Below are 22,228 nucleotides of genomic sequence, written 5' to 3' on the forward strand. Positions count from 1 at the left end.
GCTGTGTCCCATGCTGCATCTCTTCTTAGTCTAGCTGCCTTTGTAAGCAGATCTGGGATCACAGGTCGCGTGTATTAAACTGTGTTCAGTGCTTCTCCAGCGTTCGGTTCACTGGGCAGGAATCAAAGCGGTCCGTCACGTTTGGCTTTAAAGTGGCTTTGTCTTTCGTCTTAGCTTGGAGGTTTTTTTCTTAACCGTTCCTTCCTCCAAAAAACGGCTTGTGTGTACTGTATGTGAGAAGTTGTTTACATTGTGGAAACTGAACCGTTTGTTTGACAAATGTTTTTTTTTTTTTTTTAAATAAAGAAATGACCAAATAGTCCATCGTTAAAGCGCTTTATCCACACACAAACAATATTAAAGTTATCTGAGAGGTTAGGACATGAGCTGTTCTGGGCTTTACCTGTGGACCAATGAGTGAATTCCATCTAAAGACAAGTCTGGCTGCACCATCAACACTGACGAAGGTACTGCAGGTGATCCCTCATCCGGCCCTGTTGGACATGTCTCTACACAACTAAGAGGACAGCTGCCATTGGCCCCTAGGGGCCCCAGAAGCTTTTGTAGCGTTACCTGCTGGTTCAGTACGATCACGCTGCCTCTATGCTGCATAACTACATCATCCTCCACATGAAGTGCTGTCACAAATGTGACATTGCAAGTCTGAAAATTAAAACAAAATGTACTTGCGTGTCACAATCCTTCGATCCTCAGGAATACTTCTTGCACACCTGAAAGTGACCCAGTTGTGAATTCCACACCTGCAAAGGAAACCGTTAACCACACTGCTCATGTGGAGTATCTCCACTAGTGTTAAGATGTTTGTTTTCATTTCTTTACAGGATTAGAGCGGTATTACACTGAAGAGGGGAATGACATTCAAAACAAAGTATTTTATAGTCAACATTTTCACATGCTGAGCTCATTAAAAACCTGGTTCTCTGGCAGAATGGAGGTTATGTAAACAGGGAAACTGACATGGACCCTGCTGCTCTGTTAGGCATCCGGACTGCTTTCAATAGCAAGTTTAAAGCAAACATGGATGAAGAATTATGAACATCAACAATTTCATGACACTGCTGAGGATGACCATGTGATATGACCGAGAGCTCCGGCTAGTAAATGGACCTTGTGGTGAAACTCCGTCAACTACGGGGCTGGAGGAGCATTTATCTTGCTTTTCTCATTATGGAGTTCAGAGGCAGATTATCATTATATCATTGTTTTTATTACTATCATTGTAATTTTTCATCATTTTGTCTTTGCACAAAAAAAACAAATAATACATTTTGCAGGAGCTGATCACCCCTCCCAACCCCAAACCCACCACTACAGTTACAGTTTGCTCAAAACACATTTTAAATCAATGTAAATTACAGCAATGTAAAACGAAATAATGTAAATAAAATCAACCCTGAAAGAGATAATATAACAGCAACAGCCAGAATAATAATTAGAATCCAATACCCAGCACCTTAATACATGAATCAACTTTGAAAGAAAAATCTGACGTATTAAAAACTGAAAGAAAAATAATAAAACAACAGTGTGTCATCGTGAGAGAAAGAAAGAAAAGTTAGGTACAACCAGCTGACGGGACGCAGCATTATCCCCATCGCCTCCTTTCTCTGACCCCCGCGTCTGTTTTTCTTCTGCTTCGACAAAATGGAGCATCAACGCAAAGCGAGAGGAAGGAAGCGACGTCTTCTGGTTTGTGGTTTTGAACGTGAACATGTGCTCTGATACGAGAACGTTTTGGCGAAGAAGGTTTTTCCTGCTTTCTCTTTCTGCTTCAAGCCATTCTGGACCGATAAGGCCTTTGAACAAAAAGACATGAAAAAAAGAAAAGAAAATGGCCAAAACTTGAAGGAGCAGTAGTAGTCGTCGTCACCACCACCATCATCATCCTTAAATACACTGATAACTGCTGTCTGCACATGGGGGGGGGGTTGTGTTTAATCCGATACACTATGGATTGTGTGTTAAAGGTGCACTACACCGAAAAGGCAGCAATGATACGATCCGACATGACCCTTCATCCCACCCCAAAAAACCCAGAATCTGTACAAACCCCGAAATTTCCAACGACACAAAAAAAAATATATTATCAAATCAAAAGTAGAAGAAAATAATTCACCATTCATCGTTGATTCTTTTTTTTTTTGTTTTGTTTTTTTTCCTCCAGTGACCTTTTATAATACACACACACACACACACACACACACACACACACACACACACACACTGTTATGTACTCCAAAGACACATTTGTTTGTGTAGAGCAGAGCGCGCGCGCGCGCGTGTGTGTGTGTGTGTGTGTGTGTGTGTGTGTGTGTGTGTGTGTGTGTGTGTGTGTGTGTGTGTGTGTGTGTGTGTGTGTGTTGGGGAGAAACAGGGACAACAAATGCGTCGGTTCAGGGTTGACATTCTGGATATGAAGGCGTGATGCCAACCGAAGTGATACCAACATTAAGAAAAAAAAAAAAAAAAAAGTACAAATAAATCATTCAAGCATTTATGTGCTGACAACAAAAACAAACCCCAAATTTAATTCTACAATGAAAGGCAACATAAAAATCCATCAACAACCCCGTCCACGAGCCGTCCTCCCTCCCTAGTTTCCCACATGTCCCTCTTTTCCAGTGCACAACTCTTTTTTTTTTAAAAGCCATAAAAGAAGAAACTAAATAAAAACAAAAAAAACAAAACAGTACGGACTTGAAGACACGTTGAAGCCCGTACAGTCGACGACGTCATCAAGTCTGACTGGACTCCTCAGACTTGATGGCGTGAGAGGAGAGGGAGGAAAAAAAGGGAGTGAAGAGGCGAACAAGATGGATGTGTTTGTGCTGAGTTCAGTTTGAAATTAGATGGAGAGAGGGTGCTGAAGAGTGAGTGTGTGTGTGTGTGTGTGTGAGGGGGGAGGAGGGAGGATGGATTTGTTAAAAGTTCCTTTTTGTGCGGGAGGGGAGGTTTGGGTGGGCAGGCGGAGTGGAGAGGGTCCTTTAACCAACAGCAGCAGTCAAAAATCCATCAAGCTGTAGGTGCGTGTGTGTGTGTGTGTGAGAGAGAGACAGTGGGCTTCAACAACCAAAGTCCTGGCTCAGTTGGAGTCCATTACGTTTTGGAGGATCAGAACAAATTCAATCAGAACTCCTTTTTGAATTTCCAGCAAAATAAGGCTCCGAACTTCCTGTCAATCATTGCCACGTGTTAAAGAGATTCAGAGAGAAAGTAGAATTTTGTGTTTTCCAGCAATTCCTCCACCCTTTTTGTCCTCCATCCATCCCCATTTTTTTTACCCAGGTACCCCCCCCCCCCCCCCCCCCCCCCCCCCCCCCCCTCTATCCTGGCAGCAGGACCGTTCAGACAAACTGAATAAATAGCAGGAAGAAGGGACAGGAGTGGTCAGAGCGATCAAAAGTGTGACTACTAAAAAACAGAGAGAGCAGATCGAACATGCAGAAGAGTGGAACGTCTAAGTAGAACGTGACAAAAAAAACAAAAACCCAGCAGGGAAGAGAGAAGACCTCGGTCTATAAGTACTTCACAACTCAGAGGAAATCGACTCAGAGTTTCTAAAGGCAGGGCCTCGGGAACTTAAGGAACAAAACTCCTAGAAAAGAAACGTTTCCTAGTCTCAGAGAAGCAATAGCCCTACTTCAGACCTTTGTCCAGATAACAATCGGGTTATTTTATTTTTTTTAAAGTGATCCCCACCCTTTAGCTTACCTCCACACTGACACCCTCCCCCACCCCCACACACCTCGCTTACTGCATCATCTTCATCCCCACTATCGCCTCCCTTTAACGCTTTAATCTCATCCCTCCTCGCGGCTCCTCCGCACTCACAGTTTGAGCTCGTTGGCGATCTTTGAGGCAATGTTCTTGAAGGCGATGGACGTGCCCGAGATCCGCTTGAAGCGCACGCCATTGAGGGAGAGCCGCGGCAGCTTGCACACCTCCATCTCCCACTGGACGAAGTCGTCGCGCGCCGGGTTGCCCGACACGCACAGCAGCATGTAGCGCTCGCGCAGCTCGTACTCGCAGCTGTTGGAGTCGAGGACCTTGCGGATCTCGCGCATCATCTCCATGGGCTCCATGGACGACGTGGTCTTCATGGACCAGGTGAAGCGGAGCGAGCGCGGCTTGGCCGGGTCCTTCTGGCCGCCGATGGCCGGAGGGGTGCCGGTGCCACCTGAGAGGAAGGGGGAGAGAAGAGAGGAAGGGGGAGAGAGGAGAGGAAGGGGGAGATGAGAGGAAGGGGGAGAGGAGAGGAAGAGGGGGAGAGAGGAGAGGAAGGAAACTTCTGTCACTGATGAAGAGGTTGTGGAGAGATGGAAGATCCCATCCGCTAAAACTATGACCAATGAGCGCTTTCACTATCGATGCGTCTCTAAGTTGTTCCATAAAGTTGGAGGACTCTTTAAGAGCCGTTATGAGGACCCTCCTCTGGTTTTGCAAAATAAATCAATGCAGCAACGTGACGAAGAAATTGCTTTTGAGGTGGAAAATCCTGAATGAAGTCACTGACCCGTGACTGTAGAAAGAAACATACCGGTGTTAACGGATCCCGGTGAGGAGTTGTTCTCGTCATTGTTGGAGGAAGAGGAGAGAACGCCACCCGACGTCTTCTCCGACTTGTCCACCGTGCTGCTCAGCATAGACCTGGGTGAGGGATGGGAGGGGTGGAAGAGGAGGAGGAGGAGAGAGGCAGGGAGAAAAAGGGTGAGGAAGCAATAAGAAAAAGAGAGAAAGAAAAAAAAAGAAGAAAAGTGTGAGAATTGAGAGAATTATTTAAAAAGCAGAGACAAAAAGGGGGGAGGAGGAGGAGGGAGAAATGGAGGGATGATTGAGAGGAAGAGGGAGATGATGAGGTCGTGAAAATGAATGGAGACAAAAAAGCAAAAAAATAATTTAAGTACCCCTGTGTGTGTTTGTGTGCGCTTATCTCGCCGATGTAGATTCACATCTGTGCGCGTGTGTGTGTGTGTGTGTGTGTGTGTGTGTGTGTGTGTGTGTGTGTGTGTGTGAGACACGATGAATTTAAAGTCTGCTTGCACACAAACACACATTTGGGTACTTGAACTCTGATTAACCCCTCACACACATATACACACACACACACACACACACACACACACACACATGCAGGTCAACCTCCACACCGGCACTCTCACTCTCTGGGATGCTATCATTCACCGCTGATCGCCCGTCCCCTGATTGGTTAAGCCGTTACCACCATCACCAACCAATTACACCCCTCCCCCCCTCCCTCCCCCCACACCTCTCCCAGCCATTCACAACAAGCTCAGAGATCATCTACTGATTGGCTCCAGTCTACTGATCGGCAGGCGGTTTGTTTTGGTAGAGTCTGGGGGGGTTTTAGGGTTTCTTTCGGGCTCTGTATCTCACCTGCTCCCCTCATCCCGACCCTCTCCCTCATACGGACTCCTCGAGAAAAATCAACACAAGTTTAGTCTTTTTGAGGGCTAAAAAGCCAACAACCGGACTCTTACACAGAAAGAGAAAAAAAAATAATTAAAAATCAGCCGGCTGAACACAGTCGCGCTGCTCGCCGTGCCCGCCTGAATGTTCCAATCCAACCGAATATCTCATTTGCACTCCACCAACTGCTTAAAATTTAAGTCCAGAGCCACCCGAGGCCCACAATGCACCTCCCAATGCCAGTCCACTGTGAGTGATAAGCACTGTGTCGCAGCTACTCGATGAGGAGATGTCACAAGTGTTCGATGGGAGTCAATAAAAAGAAATTCATTACTCAGCATTTGTATGCAAAGTCATTTTTAGTAACGACTAGTTTCAACGTTGTAAACATAACGGTCACTTGTGTTATACCAAGAATAAGTCGCGATTTACAAAAAGGTAATTTTATATCAGAATTAAAGTATTTCCAAACAGGAACAGAATGGGACGGCTTGCAAATAGATTTGATTGCTACAGAATGAGATGTTGGGACTACGATGTAATACGGAACAGAATGGAATGGCTTGGAATGGAATGCTGGAAAGGAATGTGAGACGGAAGGACTCGGACCAGGACGGAATGGTTTGGAACAGAACGGTCGGCACAGTGAGGGCGAGTCGTGCGGCTAAAAGGAGGTTAGGCTCATTGTTGACCCCGGCACTGCATTAAAACCTCTATTAGTAACAGTGGACCTACACACAGGACTGCTTAACAATCCTATACGACACATAACACACATACGCACACATGTTCTCTCTCGCACATCAGCAGACAAGACAGAAAAAAAACATACGAAACAAACTGAACAAAGAAACACAAAGACAGAAAACATGTAAACGCATGCAGACGATGGAAGGAAAGTGACACACGCATGACAAATTCAACAGTTCATGGTCTTAAATTCATTCTGTTGTGGGAAAAACATCATTTTCTGTTTTGCCCCATTAAAAAAAAAGAAACAAAACATCATGTAAAGTACCTTCTGCAACAGAAATATGGTTAAAAATAGAGCACATGGGAAATGACAAGTCGGAGAAGTGGAAAACAGTTACACAAGGTTTTCTGAAATAATAAAGGTGAATTGGTGAACCATGTAAAATTAAGTCATTTGTGCCATTCTGCATGCTGTGTGATTTAGCTAAATATGAGGGGATGCAAAATGGCTCCCAAAGGAGGGGAACTACGGCGTCAAAGGGCTGATAAGATGATTAGATACTTCCTCTGCCGCTACATAGACTGCACTGTAGATGCATGCAGCGATTGATACGCTCATAAACATAATGACCCATTCGTCCTATATTTATACAGATATAGTTTTGAGGCAGATTCATTATTTCTCCCTCTCATATTTCAAATGTAATCACTTATGAGAAAGGCTTTGATACACAATTACAACGTGTAACCAGCAGGCGGAGCAATGGTCCGGATTACAAGGAGAAGTGCTCCACCTGCTGGTAAACAGCAGACAACACACTCTAAAGCAAGTGTGTGTGTGTGTGTGTGTGTGTGTGTGTGTGTGTGTGAGAGTGTGTGTGTGTGTGTGTCAGATGTGTCATCATGTATTCATCTACATGTGAGACGTGAGATGTGTGTGTTTATGTTCAGGTTTGTGTGCAAATGTACATGTTTGTGCATCAAGTGTCTTCTGTGTGTGTGTGTGTGTGTGTGTGTGTGTGTGTGTGTGTGTGTGTGTGTGTGTGTGTGTGTGTGTGTGTGTGTGTCCACAGCATAAAAGGTCTTTTCCAGCCAGAGTAGGTCAAAGCCATCCTGTTCTGCTGTTGTTGTTGTTAGAGAGCCAGTGCCAGAGTGAGAACAGAGTGACGAAAGAAAGGAAGAGTGCAGCCTCCAGAAAAGAGTGCAGCCTGAGAAACACTGCAGCTCCGTCCCTCCCGGGTCCTCTCCTCCTCCTCCTCCTCCTCCTCCTCCTCCTCCTCCATCACAACTACCAACTACAGCCACAGACTTCTTATTAGAAATCACTTCCTCCTGTGGGGATCGTCACAAACTTGCACCAAAAACTAGAGACGCGTCTCCGGATTTTAGTGCCCGAACCGATGAACGCAGAGGTTTAGATGGGTGGTAGTTTGGTAGGTGGCGTTAGCTGGGATGATGGTTAGCGACATTAAACAATCCTGGGTTGAATGACACGGCTTATAACGGCGTAATAAGCTGAAAACTATCTCTGTGCTTCTTTTCTCTCTCGTGTGCTTATGGACAGGTTTCTAAGATTTGGATTTTCTACTAACCTCAAAAGAGGAACAACATTACCTGCGTCAGAAGCTAAGAAAGGGTTCGAGAGTAGAAAGGGAATAGTTTGATCTACTGCAACATCAAGACTCGACCTGAATCTGGGACGCTACCGGGGGATACGAGCTCACACACACACACACACACACACACACACACACACACACACACTCTCTCTCTCTACCTGGTAAATAAATGGAAAGAGGAGGCATGAGGAGGAGGTGGGTGGGTGGGACGATGTCGGGACAAAGAGGAAGAGGGGTGAGGTGTTATTGTGCCGCGTGATGATGGGGTGAGTGAGTTAAGTGAGTGGGTGGGTGGGTGAGGGCGAAGTTAGTCAAAATGAAATAAATAAAATATGGGCCAAAACACGGCACGCAAAACCAGAAGGCTCAAAAAAAGGAGGCCAACCACAGAAAAAATAAGAGGAGAAAAGATGAGGCTCAAGGCACAAAAGGAAGATGTCAACAAAAAGCTGCACGAAACACCAAAAGGGGGAGGAAATATATATATATATATGTAAAATATATATGAAGAAGAGAATATACGTATATATATCAAAAGGGGTTATATTTAACTTTGGGGGTGTTGCCTACCTTCTCGGAAACCTGAACGAGAGATTTCTACAAAAACAAGAGGGATAAAGAAAGAAAGAGAAACAAACGTATATATAAAAACATATAGATTTAGAGCTTTTCCTGTAGAAGACAAGCTGCCCTCTGAGCAGCAAACTTTAAAGCAAACATGAACCAGGCTCATTGTGGGACTGAAGCAGCAAGCACAACCAACATTACATAACCAAAAAAAAGAAATAACACAAAATCAGTGTTTAAATGTGAAATCACTGGTGTGAATGTGTGAACAGACAATATTAAAAACGCACACCAGAACACCTTAGGAGGGATTTAATGAGCGGTGTGGAAAAGAAATTCCATTAAGAGAACCAGTTTGAACACCCCCCCCCCCCCCCCCCCCCCCCCACGCACACGCACACACACACACACACACACACACACACACACACACACACACACACAGCAGTCCTGGGTGATCCTGAAAAGAAGTGCTTGTGAGGTGAAAAGCTCAAATGTGACAAACAGTTTGTAAAAAGGTAGTGAAGACCACCTCCTATACACAAAGACAAAGACACATTTCAAATGGAAATGCAGAAGGTTAAGCAACAACGTAACATCAAACACACAATGAGGAACTTAATCTGGCACACAGACACAGACACACGTACACACACACACACACACACACACACACACACACACACGTACACCGGAGAAACATCACTCTCCAGATGAAGCAGGAAAATGCAGTGGTGAGGTTATATGATGTTCATAAAACACAAAGCTTTAGTGTATATAAATATATATATGTGTGTGTGGTCAAACTGTACAAATGCAACACAATCTCTCTGTCTCCACCGCCTCTACTTCCTACAAGCATGCCAAGTTGTGTGTGTGTGTGTGTCAAGGTGTCCCCACTAGCGGTATTTATAGTTGAGGGAAAAGTGATATCTCCGGTGTAACCATGGATACTGTCGCCACGGAGCTACAGTATCTCTGAGTGGGAGGCCTAGAGAGAAGATGTGCCTGTACCTTCGCCTTTTACACACACACACACACACACACACACACACACACACACACACACACACACACACACACACACACACACACACACACACACACACACACACACACACACACACACACACACACACACACACACACACACACTTTGCTCCTTCTCGATTTCTGTCGTGTTTAAAGCTAAAATGGCCAAAAATACAAGCAGACACTCTTTCACCCACACATCTCACATTGAACCTCTAGAGCTGCTTGGTAACACTGCAGCGACGAGAACCATCTCAACCTCACCTGCTCTCTCAGCTGTTCAGTATTTCGTGGCTCACTTGGCCCTTCTGCTTTCAGCCTGGCTCTTTCCTGCCACCTTTAAACCTTCACTTCCTGTCCCCTCCTCTCCGTGTCAGCCTCGCTGCTCCTTCGCACGTCTCCACTGCACTCTTCTACTTTTCTCTCACTCGGACTCAGCTGACTTCACCACCCTTCATACATGAACTAGATCAAACATTATCTGAGCCTGGAACTAGTACAAACCAATGGACACTGTATTCAAACCACAATGTGCTTTCTTCACCTCATTGTCTTTACACAGAGAAGCTAGATCAAAGCTACAAAGCCGATTCCACTTCCAGAGACGACTAAAATAATCGGAATAAAACAAGTTTAGCATTGATTACAATTAGGTTCCCATAAAAGTAGTTTTAGTGCTGCAACCTGCAGTGGAGGACGGAGACGAAAACTGGGCCAGACGTGGAACCAAAACCAAAATTACTCCTCAGTCACCACCGCTCCAAAACAAAATTATAGAGGAGACGCAGCTGTTCCCTTCCTCCCCCCTTTCTACTCTCAGCAGAGTTACAGATCAGCACAAGTTTAGTGATAGGGATGAGAGGAGACCAGCTCCTTTAAAGAAATACTCAGTGATGACACGGACGTACGGCGCGTTGTCCTCGAGAGGAAACGAGCACACAAAATGACTCGTAACGTAAACCTAGCAATTTTCTCTATGAAGCTCAGACCTCAATACTCAGAAAAAGCACCAAACTGTACTTGTGCTGCAAAGTAGCTGGATAATAAATAGAACAGCTGCTACCACAACGGCTCTGCATTTACTGAGCTACCACATATGTCCTGTCCTGTCTGTCTTGCTACTACTTCTCAGGTTATAATCTGAAACTATTCACCCTTCCCATTGTCTCTTTTCCGCCACTCACCTGCGTACAAACTTGGATGTGAACTTGCTAAAAATCCCCGTGGCGCCATGCGTCCTCCGGGCCTGGCTGTTGCCGTGCGACAGTGACGGGGACGCGGGCCCGCCGGGGTAGGCGGAGCCCTGCTGGTCCCGGGCACCCCGCTGCTGGCCCGCGTGGAATGTGCTGCGGATGCCCACCCCTCGGGAGAAGTTGGTACGGTCCGACGCGGCAGCGCTGCTGATGTTGTGGGCAGATGGGGAGGCACCGGGCGCCCGCTGAGTCGGGGCGCTATAGAGGAGGAGTGGGAAGAGAGAGAGAGAGGGGAGGAAAATGGAGCGAGGGATGGTGAAGAAAAGGTGAGACAGAAGGAGGGGAGGGTGCAGAAGAGCAGAGGGGTCGGATGTGGAGAAGAAGAAGAAAGAGGTGTGAAAATATTGGAGGGGAGATTGGGAAGAGGTTGGAAGGTGTGATGACAGAAGAGGAGGTGCAAATGTAGAAGAATTTCACAGGAGAGAAGAGAAGAGAAAGCAGGAAATAAAGACATATGAAAGAGGAAGAGTGGGGAGAATGAAAGGGGAAAGGTAGATGAACAAAGTGAGGTGTAGGACGAAAAGTCAAAAGAAGAGGAAGAAGAAAGTTATACAAGAGGGGATGGGAGTGTAGAGGAAGGGTGTGGGAGAGGAACAAACAGTTAGACAAATAGAGGAAAATCATTTCCTTCTGATGTGCTACTTACCTCAGTGTAAGATCACACAAGTATCTATGTCTGTTCAACGTCTGCTCGCCCTGATGTTTCAGATAATCCCTCAAGTCAATATATAAAACAACATAAGGTCACTGACATACACACACACACACACACACGCACGCACACACACACACACACACACACACACGCACGCACACACACACACACACGCAGATACACACACACACACACACACACACACACACACACACACACAAAGATACACAGTTAATCCTCTTTGCTTGGACCGTAGGGCAAAGCATCACTAACCTCCAGCTATCCCACCCACACAAAGATAAAGACACACAAACACTTGCCAACTGCAACTATTTACTGAGTTAAAGGTTTACATTTGCTTTGTAATGTCTGTGTGTGTGTGTGTGTGTGTGTGTGTGTGTGTGTGTGTGTGTGTGTGAGTGCATCTTCCACGCCAGCGTGTAGCAGCAGTACACCTGCAACAGACGGCCAACACAACAAACAAAAATGGCAAAAGCGTGAGAGCGTGCGCGCACGTGCACGCACACGCACACGCACACACGAAAAGGAAAATACAGTAAAAAAAATGTGCATGTAATGAACACAAAAAGTGGAATAAGAAGAAAAGTGAATACAAAAGGAGCGTCCACTGTAGAGGGCTGCAACGGGACTGGGACACCACATAACAAATGTGGGTTGTCGACATTATCATCACCTGACAAAATGTTATATATGAAAATAGGAAAGGCTGTAATTACTAGAATTAAGCATTAAAACCAATAAGCCAAAACATTCAGTTTAAGTGTATTTTATGTCTCTCACTTGTACAATTCAATTTTAATCTCTCTCTTCTTACACTGGAAATTTAGTCTGTAACAGAATTCTTTACCCATCAAGAAGGCGCGGCACAATCCAAAATCTTGTGGTTTCCACATCTTCTAAGACGGGCAGCTGAATAACTGCTTTGTCAGTTATTATGTGCCGTTTGTCCCTGTGGGACGGGCTTAGGGTTGAACGGCGTAACTGCTGCAGCAAGCCGTCAGAGACCATCTGAGTGAGGGATTGAAAAAGCAGTCCCATGCAGACCTCTAACACACTCAACACGACAAAGAAGAAATAAAGAGTCATGAACAGCTTCAACACATCCTTCGTTTTGATGAGGATGTGTTGAAGCTGTGCACCGAGGACGAGATATACAACGACACGGATCTTCTCTGCATACGGGTTAGCGGGGACCTCTGTGACACATTATCGTTATGAAGATGACTGTTGATTGGGAAGGACTACATGTTGCAAAGAGGAATAATATAATAATAATATCTTCTAATTTGTTTCAACATATGGTAAGTATTCCATAGTCGCTTAAGGAAAAAGTAAGTTGAAGTATTTACTAAAGGTGTGTTGGAAGGCGGTGTGGCATGAGGTGGGTGCTCGCTTTCTGTATTCATGGTGCAGCTGGTGATGATTTTCATGCTAGGCGTACTCGATATGCGTATAGTAGACTGCACCTCTACGTTATACAAATGCGGAGCTGCCCGTGTGCAGCGGCGCTCGCTTCATTACGGTACATCATGAATACTCAGGCAGCAAAGCAGGGTGTTTAAAATAATGGAAATTCATGAGAATGGTATTTGAAACTAGTTCCAGAGGAGTAATCGGGGGACAAGCTGGATAAAAGACAGGAATGGGTGGGACTTCGGGGCACAGGCTATGTACTGAGAAAAAAGGTGCCTATTCCTCACTTAGGGCACAGTCTATGTGTTGGAGCGGTACCTTCTCTCCAGCGTTCCCAACCAGGTTCTGAACAGCCCAAGCTCACAGCTGAACGACGCATGCAACAGAACAAGACTTCAACATGGAGCAGACAAAAGCACATACAGCCAGAGGTCCACTTTGACATTTTAGCCTGACATCTGGAGTGGGGGGGGCGGGGCTTCACAAGAGTCTAGTTGTCTAGTGACTAGACAAATGGAATTGGCGGGGGGGGGGGGGGGGGGGGGGGGGGGGTGTCTCTGAGGCAGAGGTGAAATGCCACTTACACAGAAAGTATTTAAGGTGGCAGAAGAACATATTTAAAGACCTTTCATCACACGTGGCTGATGGGGGAGGACTAAAACTCAAAAATATCAAAGTAGCCCATGAAGCAGACACCATCAAGCGGGCGAGCTAAACAACAAAGCGCACACACACACACACACACACACACACACACACACACACACACAAGCCGAGCAGACAGCAAATACACACAGATGACCAACGAAACACAGTTAGGTCATCACTCCATTTCTTTCATTCACGGAGACATGCAGCAGCGTAGGCAACGCTAACTAGATGAAGACAGGGTTTTCCCAGACAACCTCATAACTGAAGCGGCTTTACGTAACAGACTGTATGAGAGAGCACTAGCTGTGGGAACCTTAAAAAGGGACTCCACTTCTTTACACAGGACGGAAATGTACTTGTACGAGCCGGGGAAAATCCTTTTTGTCAACAAACACAACATGTCAGAAAACCAGATGCATATTTTGCATTTTAAATATTAAAATATCGATACATGCAACAGAGGACACGGATACATGCATCAACACTTTTACATCTGCAAGCTATCCGTCATCAGTGCCACTTTTATGAAACGTTTTTGGGATATCTTGAGCAGTCATTTAAATGCAGTCATTTAAAACATTTCATTTTAAGCTCTTATTTGCATAACGTAGTGACGGCCGCTTTGTTTAAAACGGCACGGTAGCGACGCCATCCAACCTTTGACACACACTCTCGATAAAGCAGCTTACAGCTTAGAAACTTACCTGTTAATGTCAACGTTAGTCATTGAACAATGTCCCAACAATGCAGCAATGCTGCTCTCAATGGTCATGCTGTAAAAGTTAAATATATATAGATACTGGGGCTAGGAGATTTCTCTAAATAGTTTTTATTGATATAATAATATAGGAGGTTATGTAGGCCTTATACACCTTAATGCAGTTGAAAAGGGAAAAGAACAATAGTAGTCCCTTTAATCTAGCAGCGATGAAGACAAATGATTTTACCCTTTCTTCATCTCTACTTTTTCCTTTTTGTCCATCGAGTTCTTGCGGAAAGAATGATCTGTGCTGTGTGGTACGTGCTGAAAGGGGCTGAGGGAGCTGTGAAGATGTGTCCATGTGTGAGAGAGTGAGAGTGAGAGTGAGAGAGTGAGTGAGTGAGAGAGAGACTTGCCTGGGCCGTGGTGCGTGCAGGTCAGAGGGGCATGGATGATTGGAGGAGGACAGGGACTTGTGGTGGCGGATATGCGAGGAGGACGAGGAGGAGGAGAGGACGGCAGCGGCCGAGGCAGTGGAGGCGCGGGAGCCCGGAATGTTTAGGCTGGGAGGAGGGGGAGGAACAGGAGGAGTGCCCCGCCCAACGTGCGCACGCACACACACACACACACACACACACACACACACACACACACACCGTAAAACGTGACCGACACAGGACAAACACACGTCATACAATCAGACATACAAACGAGCGTGATACATACATTCACAAACACCGGGCGGGGTTTGTGTGTTGGATGGGCGGGGGGGTGGGGTGGGGGTGGGGGGTGGGGGTGAGGTGGAGCATGGTTAGAAGCAGCACTTATCAAACACGGTAAGGGGGGAGAGGGAGGGGGGAGAGGGAGGGGGGAGGGAGGGAGGGAAGAGCGGAGGAAGTAGAGACAAAAAAGAGACAGAAAACACAGAGCAAAGGGACTTGAACAAAGAAGAAAAGTTGGTCTTTTTTGCCGCTAACGTGCTTCATCGTGGTTTCACAAAAACAACAATCACAAACCACAAGTCAAAGGCTTACTGTGTTCCTTTGTCTTTGTGTTCTCTGTGAGATCCACATGAGCACCAAAGACCAACTTTAACACACACTTTTGGCTCAAAAAACTGAAAAACACTCTCGAGACAAGCTGTGGACAACGTCAGGTTACTCACAAATCCCCACATAAAGACTTTCACTAGTCCTCCCCAGCAGGTCTAAATATCTGAAAAATGTATTACCAACACAGTTTGAGGTGTAAAATGAACACATTTTTCTTACAAACCCCTTTCACTGTGTGAATAGTTATCTGGCTTTAAATCCTTCCTTCTTTTGTGAAGCACACTGCATTGTATGGCTTTGTAAGATTTCTTCTCTACAAATAAAGTTGTATTATATTGTGTATAAAGGTGATCTTAAATTGCAACAGTACAAGACATAGTCAAAATCTGAATTTAAACCAATTAGCTTCTGGTCTTTCTCAGGTAATAACGGGCCTGTTAGGATCTCAGCATTCACTGTCCTGCTGTGACATAATCACTCTGAACTCTGAGCTCTTGAGTTTTATGGATTTGACCCGTCTCGTGACTTCTTCTGCCTGTCAAGTCCCTCACTTTCCCTCTCCAGTCGCTTCCTCTTCTTTGCTACTGCAAACAATCTAAACTAATATCTGTAACAAAGAATAGCTTATTGAGTTACTCAAGCAAAGAGCGCTGGCTGTTTCCTGAACCCTTTCGTAATCAGCAAGGTTGCTACAGGCTACAAAGCTCCGCACATTACCGACAGCTCCAACTTGACTTTGTCCACACACACACACACACAGAGAGAGAGAGAGAGCGACACAGTAAGAGACGGGGGAGAGTGGTACCAGAGGGAGAGAGATAGATGAAGAGAGAGCAGAGCAACGAGAGAGAGAGCCATTTATAGAGGTCAACCAAACAGCTGCTAATTACACAGAAAACAAACACATAGCTGAGAGAAACGCACGCTGTTTCTGACAGAGATTAGCACGGCCGGTGATGGAAAAAAAACAGCATTTACTGGACGACCCGGTGTGTGGCATGAGAGTTAGAGCATGTGTGCCATGTATATTTAAGCTTGTGTGTCAAAGAGTTTGTATGTGTGCAGCCTCAGTGTGTGTGTGTGTGTGTAGATATTCTTGTGTATGTGTAAGCCTATTAAGAAGCAAGTACAGAGACCATATAGAGCCGGTAAGAGTTAATATTCCATCACAAGTCTTCCTAATCTCCTTAGAGAGAGAGAGAGAGAGAGAGAGAGAGAGAGAGAGGGGAGAGAGAGAAAGAAAGATTAATATAAAGACAAGAAGGAAGAAGGAAGCTAGGAGAGAGAAAAAAAAAGAAAAGAAAGGAGCTACCAAGAAAATGTGAGTGACTTAAGATCCAGAGGGACAAGAGCTCAGACGCAGATAAAAGAACAGCAAACAAAGAACATTAGAAAAACACAGAAAGGGGGAAAAAAAGGAAAATTGGGGAAGGGGAGGGAGTGTAACAAGTATAAAAGCCAAAAACTTCAAAGCATTAATGATGATCAAATAAAGTTACTTCAAAATCAAAGCAAAGGACAACCACTAAGTTAGCACCACAGTGCTAAAAAACACACACCCAATGCTGTCTCAAATGACCACATCGTCACGGCGTAGTGCTCAGTGTGAAGGACGACGACAAAAAGGGGAAGATGATTTATCAGACTGACCAGCCTGAACGTGGACTCAATAATATTTAACGTTGTGAGTAGAGCACTATGTTGGAAACGAAGGGGTCATTTGAGACTGATTCATGAATCGGTAATAAAGCAGTAATGACAATGAACACTGCGTGGTAGCAGGGATTATGCTTAATGTTTAATGCTCATGAAGAAGCACACAAAGCATATGGCTGGTTAGGCATGAGCGATGTGCGCGTGGTTGGAAGTGTGGACGCGTACGAGGCGTGTTCAGCACCAGCGGCCGACGATCCCGGTCATCAAACTCGAGGACTAACGACGTATCGCGTAAATGTGGGTTTTTATGGCCTAAAGTGAGGGGGGCAGACTCCGCAATAAAGCAACTCTAAAATGGACAAAACGTCTTTGTTGAGTTGTTTAAATTTAAAGTGAGAAATGGGAAAAGGGAAAAGGGAGGGAATGTCACTCTTTGACATTTCCCAAAACAATTAAAGACTGGTGAAAAGGAAGGGAGCTTGAGTTATGGCTAAATCCAATGGTAGACTTCATGTCATTTGTTGTACTGTATTAATTATTATTATTATTTTTTTTTTAAACAACACAATAATGCTTTTTACCACAAAAAGATTATTGCCCTTTTGGTCTTCTGTTGAGTTTTGCACCTTCTAAAACCTCAAACCGTCGATCCCTGATTTGACTTTGAGCAAAAACTTTGATTAAACTACAAGTTTGTGGAAGTCAAAGTTCATTGAAAAATAATATTTTATAACAGGAACATAAAGAAGGACAAGAGTTTCAAAGACAAATGAGGTCTCCGTGTGTCAGCATATGTCACCCTGTGTGTGTGTATGTGGCAGCGTGTGTGTGTGTGTGTGTGTGTGTGTGTGTGTGTGTGTGTGTGTGTGTGTGTGTGTGTGTGCCCATCGAACCCGGCCTCGGCTCTGACTGGCCGTCCTCCATCAGACCATCATGGGTAATCTGTAATCTACTGGAGGTTTGGCCTAAATTCTCAAGGGAGCCTGGTTTCCTTGTCCAGGAGGGCTCACCCCAGCCCCGGGGTAAAGCTGCGGGTCCCTGAGCCAGCTGGCAGAGCTCTGGAGAGAACCAGCCAAGGTCTGGGATCCAGTCACTGAGACAGCTGTGGGACTGCTTCATTCACAAACCATGGAGAGTGTGTTTATATTATGTGTGTGCTAGTGAGGAAGCAGGGTTGCCTCACTGCAACTACTTGAGTTGCTGGTGACAAGAGAGAAAGAGTGTGTGTGTGTGTGAGAGTGATTGTATGTAACTGTAGTTGCCCATCTTTTTCCATTGTATATACACAGTATATGTGTGTGTGTGTGTGTGTGTGTGTGTGTGTGTGTGTGTGTGTGTGTGTGTGTGTGTGTGTATATACCTGTCCTTGCCGTTCTGGATGCCCTGACCCAACGTGGCTCTCTCTGTCAGAGGAGAGTTCCGACTGCGACCAGTACCGGTGGACAGGATGCTATTCTGAGGGGAGAAGGGGCACAAAATAAGAAGAATGTTAGAAACATAGAAATGTTTCAAACAGTGGGAAATCAGTGCAGTGGTCAGAGGACGGAGGAATGACAATGGAGGTGACCAATTATTACTTTAACAGCCTCGAGCAAGCTTCCCGATCAGCACGGACAAGTGACCTTAATTGCCTGAACATTAATGAAGTCTTCCCTGCACAATCACGCAATGACAAATCCAATTCATTTTCACCCCAGTATTATTTTTTTGGAATTGTCATTTGCAGGCCCTGCACTCCCACACAGGTGTTTTCCATTACCCCGTCTGACACACAAGCCATCTGCTCAGAATGTGGTTGGGTGGAGCTATCTGGCACACAATGTCCGCAAAGTCCACATACTAGGTCATAAAAATGATAAAAGTCTAAGATGCCCCGCCCTAACAGGGTGCGACTGAACAGGAGAGTGACAGAGATGCACACGCCCACACAGTCCGGAGAAGAGGCATGTAAATGAAAACAACAGGGAGAAGGGACTTTAAATTTCACATGGCATTCTACACAAAATCTGACTCTAAACACCCTAGAATACTTCTATCATTTCTAAAACTTTGTACTAAGTTGAGTTTCATGTAATGTACTTGTTTGGTAGGTGCCGTATGGAAAGTGTCGTGTGTTTTGAATTATTTTGTTGGCTGACATTGTTGAGTACGTTATAATACAGGGGATGACAGAGCTGGGTGATACCAAGAGATTACAAAAAGGCATTTTCACAGAAGACATTTTGACATGTCACTGTAGGAAAAAGCACAGGTGCAAAGAACAAATTGAATGATGGTTGAATTCCAATTAGCTGCTTCAGTGTCAGGCTCCTTGTGGATGCTGGCTCACGGTCACACTGTGATGGCTTACTGGGACGTCTAAATACAGAAATTACTGTGACAAGTCAAAGTGTGCGTATACATTTTGGGGGTGTATAATTAATGCACTTCAGCGAGACAAATATAATGAGTCCAGAAATTGACATCCAGTAACTATAATGTGGTTGCGAGATGAAGAAAAACCTCATTTCAGGTGACCAAAAAAACCCAATCAGATAGCAGAAACATCACCAAGCATAACCGTGAACATGAGGCACACCATCGTAGTTATATGGGCATTTATTTAAATTAGTTTAATTAGTAACTAGCATCTGTTTTGATCTTTGGACCACAGATTAAGATAATATATGGCTGACATTAACTTACACTAAAGTTTCAAAAGCAGATGTTTTCCCATCAACCCACATTCCCTCCAATTGCAGTGTGTATTTTGTTTGTATTTGGTAAGGACGGCGATGATGCTCTAATGTACTTTTAATTGGCTTTTTCCATAGAAACTTTGAGTGTTTGAAATATCACGTAAGCAGCGTGGGTGTGTGTGTGGTCTCACGGTGGAGGGCGTGGCGCTCTTCTTGCGGTCAGAGGGGACCAGAGGACTGGCCGGCACCTTGGTAGTGGAGCTGCCTGATGAACCTTTCCTCCCAGAATCCTCTCCTGCAGTCCGGTTGTCTGATCGATCCCCCCTCTTAGAGTAGGAGGAGCCTAGAAAAAGAAGGAGTGGGAGTGGATTAGAAAGGCCGTCACTTGCTGCGCTCTGGCCCAAGACATCTTCCGTCTTATCCCCATGCGGATCACAACCTTTGAATACCTTTATTCAATTTACAATTTACGACACCTGCTTTGAAGCAGGACTGGAGACCATCCCAGCGTGCACCAAGATTGAAAACATATGATTAAATTTAAAAGGTGTAAAAAATTAGCTTTGTACGATCCGTCTACTTCTCGTAACCCTCTCTGAGACACACACACACACACACACACACACACACACACACACACACACACACACACACACACACACACACACACCAGCTTTGGCCCCTTCCTCTCCCGCACACACATAACTCACCGTGGTCGGTGGCTCTGCGGTTCTGAGGCTTCTGGTTGGACGACACACTGCGCTGCACCTTAGAGAGGCAAAGTGGACGTGCAGGTCAGTGTGGTATTCTACACGTCAGCGCTGTTACTGCATAGAGCCATTCACATGTGAAAGCTACGACACCGCTGGTTGCTTTGGTTCACCTGTACCTGTATGTAGGTCAACAGTCTAAAACCTTAAAATGAGCTACATGAGAGAAGATTCCCAAAGTGTCACTCGTGTCACTGGCTGGAGTTGGGCGACCGCATTTTGTGTGAGCAGAAGACATTATGTGTTGTCATTGTACCTTGTGAGGCGGGGAGGGGGCGTTTATGTTGCTTACATCAGATCCTGGTCGGGGCTTGATGCCACTTTCATCCAGCTGAGGGGGAAAAGAAAAACATGGAAGTATGAGTAACTGGAGGAGACGCAGAGAGACTGTGGTGAGGATACAGCAGACACAAAGGACTAAAAATAGCATAAATATATATAAAATTCAGAGATGAGAGCAAATTGTTTGTTCTGATGATAAAAGTGAAGCCCTACATTTTCTTGAACATTAGTGATGATGATTTGTTTGACAGTTTCCTGTTTAACATCAGTGCAACTGCAGCTAAGAGCGCTCTGACAAACCAAGACTAACCGGCGTGGTACGATGTACAATAAAGGCGAGTAGCTGTACCTCAGAGTTCCTATAATCCAGTAGCAGGTATGCAGCCATCACATCGTTGTACTTCTGGTTCACCAGTGAGTCCTGGATCTCCTCCTGAGAGAATCCCATCGTCAGCATGATGTCTGCACACACAAAAGCACGATTAGAATTCCTGCAGGTCCATAACTCTCCTGAAGATGAATGTGTGTGAGAGAAGAAAAAAAAACATTAATAATAAATGATACTTTTTTGAGTGTGTTTCTGTTACTACCTGTCCTCCTGGGGTCTTTATAATCTGGCTGGGGTTCGATGTAGGGTTTGAGTTCTTCCTCCTCGTGCCCCACATTCATCCACCGGTCCCGCATTATCTGCTGCTGGGAGGAAGCCAACACAGACGAAGGGATAAGGGAGAAATGAGATTTCAAATACAACAGAGGGGGCAAAAAGCAGAGAAGAGAGCAAAGGTTACGGAGCGAAAGAGGAGAGGAGAAAGAAGACGGGGCAAAGAGATTCGTTCAAAAGAGTCGCCTCGAGACAAAACCGGTAAACAATGGAAGGGATGCAGAAGTCGCTGAACCTGATGAATTAATTCAACGTTATTCACCCGTTTGCTCCACTGATCTCCACAATTATTCAGTGGGGTAAAAACTTGAAGGGGAAAATTCTGGAATACTGAACCATATCAATCGGTTGGCTGCTTAGAAATGTAGAGAAACTTTAGGGTAGGTGTAAATGAAATGGTCACAGGACTAAATTCCAACACTAAAGCTAGAGTCTTCTTTCTATATTCATACAAGGCTGCCGTAACATTTAGAACGCCAAGAAGAGACTGGAGAAAGACGTTTTTAATCCAAAATGGTAATAGAATCTGGTACTCTGCAGCAGATAGTCTTCTTTTTTTGACAATAACTTCCATATAAAAGTAGTTCTGGTCCAATCGCCTCTCAGGGAAACCAAATATAGTAACTCATAACTCCCAAACTAACACGTATTTACTATGCCTTTAAAAAGCACTTTACACTTCAGCAACAAACTCACATATAGTTGGTGAAGAGAGTCTGGGTCTACAGTATAGTACTGTATGTGCTACATACACCATTACATTAGCAACTGGAAGTGGTCTAGCTATTCAGAGATGGACAAGTTTCATTTAAGTTTTTGTCAGGTCGAAACAAATATAAAGGATTATAAATCTAGTGATCTCATGATTTTTATCAATGAATCCAAAGCGGTTGAAATAAATTTGATAACAAAACAAAATAACACTCAATGAAAGCATTTTTAACACTATCCAACAATGTGATTTTTGAGTGATTATCATGTGTGTGAGAGAGTGTGTGTGCGCGCGCGTGTGTGTGTGTGTGTGTGTGTGTGTGTGTGTGTGTGTGTGTGTGTGTGTGTGTGTGTGTGTGTGTGTGT

The 22,228-nt window shown here is 44.9% G+C and overlaps 1 protein-coding gene across 10 annotated transcripts in view; it reads right to left on the reverse strand.

Moving 5' to 3' along the window:
* Nucleotides 1-3,325: 3,325 nt before the first annotated feature.
* The window catches only part of mark2b (MAP/microtubule affinity-regulating kinase 2b), a 41,637-nt gene continuing 22,734 nt past the window's right edge, over nt 3,326-22,228 (reverse strand). The window contains exons 10-20 of one of the 10 annotated variants that reach the window (XM_068713534.1): nt 21,081-21,180; nt 20,840-20,952; nt 20,465-20,539; nt 20,149-20,206; nt 19,630-19,781; nt 18,121-18,215; nt 14,469-14,615; nt 10,544-10,810; nt 5,416-5,454; nt 4,559-4,668; nt 3,326-4,198 (exon numbers count right to left, since the gene is read on the reverse strand). In XM_068713534.1, coding sequence (XP_068569635.1) covers nt 3,849-4,198; nt 4,559-4,668; nt 5,416-5,454; nt 10,544-10,810; nt 14,469-14,615; nt 18,121-18,215; nt 19,630-19,781; nt 20,149-20,206; nt 20,465-20,539; nt 20,840-20,952; nt 21,081-21,180 — 1,506 coding nt within the window. In that variant the 3' untranslated portion in view covers nt 3,326-3,848. Of the gene's footprint in view, nt 4,199-4,558; nt 4,669-5,415; nt 5,455-8,330; nt 8,358-10,543; nt 10,811-14,468; nt 14,616-18,120; nt 18,216-19,629; nt 19,782-20,148; nt 20,207-20,464; nt 20,540-20,839; nt 20,953-21,080; nt 21,195-22,228 lie in introns of all 10 variants that reach the window. The other 9 variants (XM_068713539.1, XM_068713531.1, XM_068713535.1 and 6 more) reach the window with 9 other exon arrangements.

Source organism: Cebidichthys violaceus, unplaced genomic scaffold (genome assembly GCF_023349555.1).
Source record: "Cebidichthys violaceus isolate CVI_PGR_0920_01 unplaced genomic scaffold, fCebVio1.0.p SCAF_19, whole genome shotgun sequence".
Lineage (NCBI taxonomy): Eukaryota > Metazoa > Chordata > Actinopteri > Perciformes > Stichaeidae > Cebidichthys > Cebidichthys violaceus.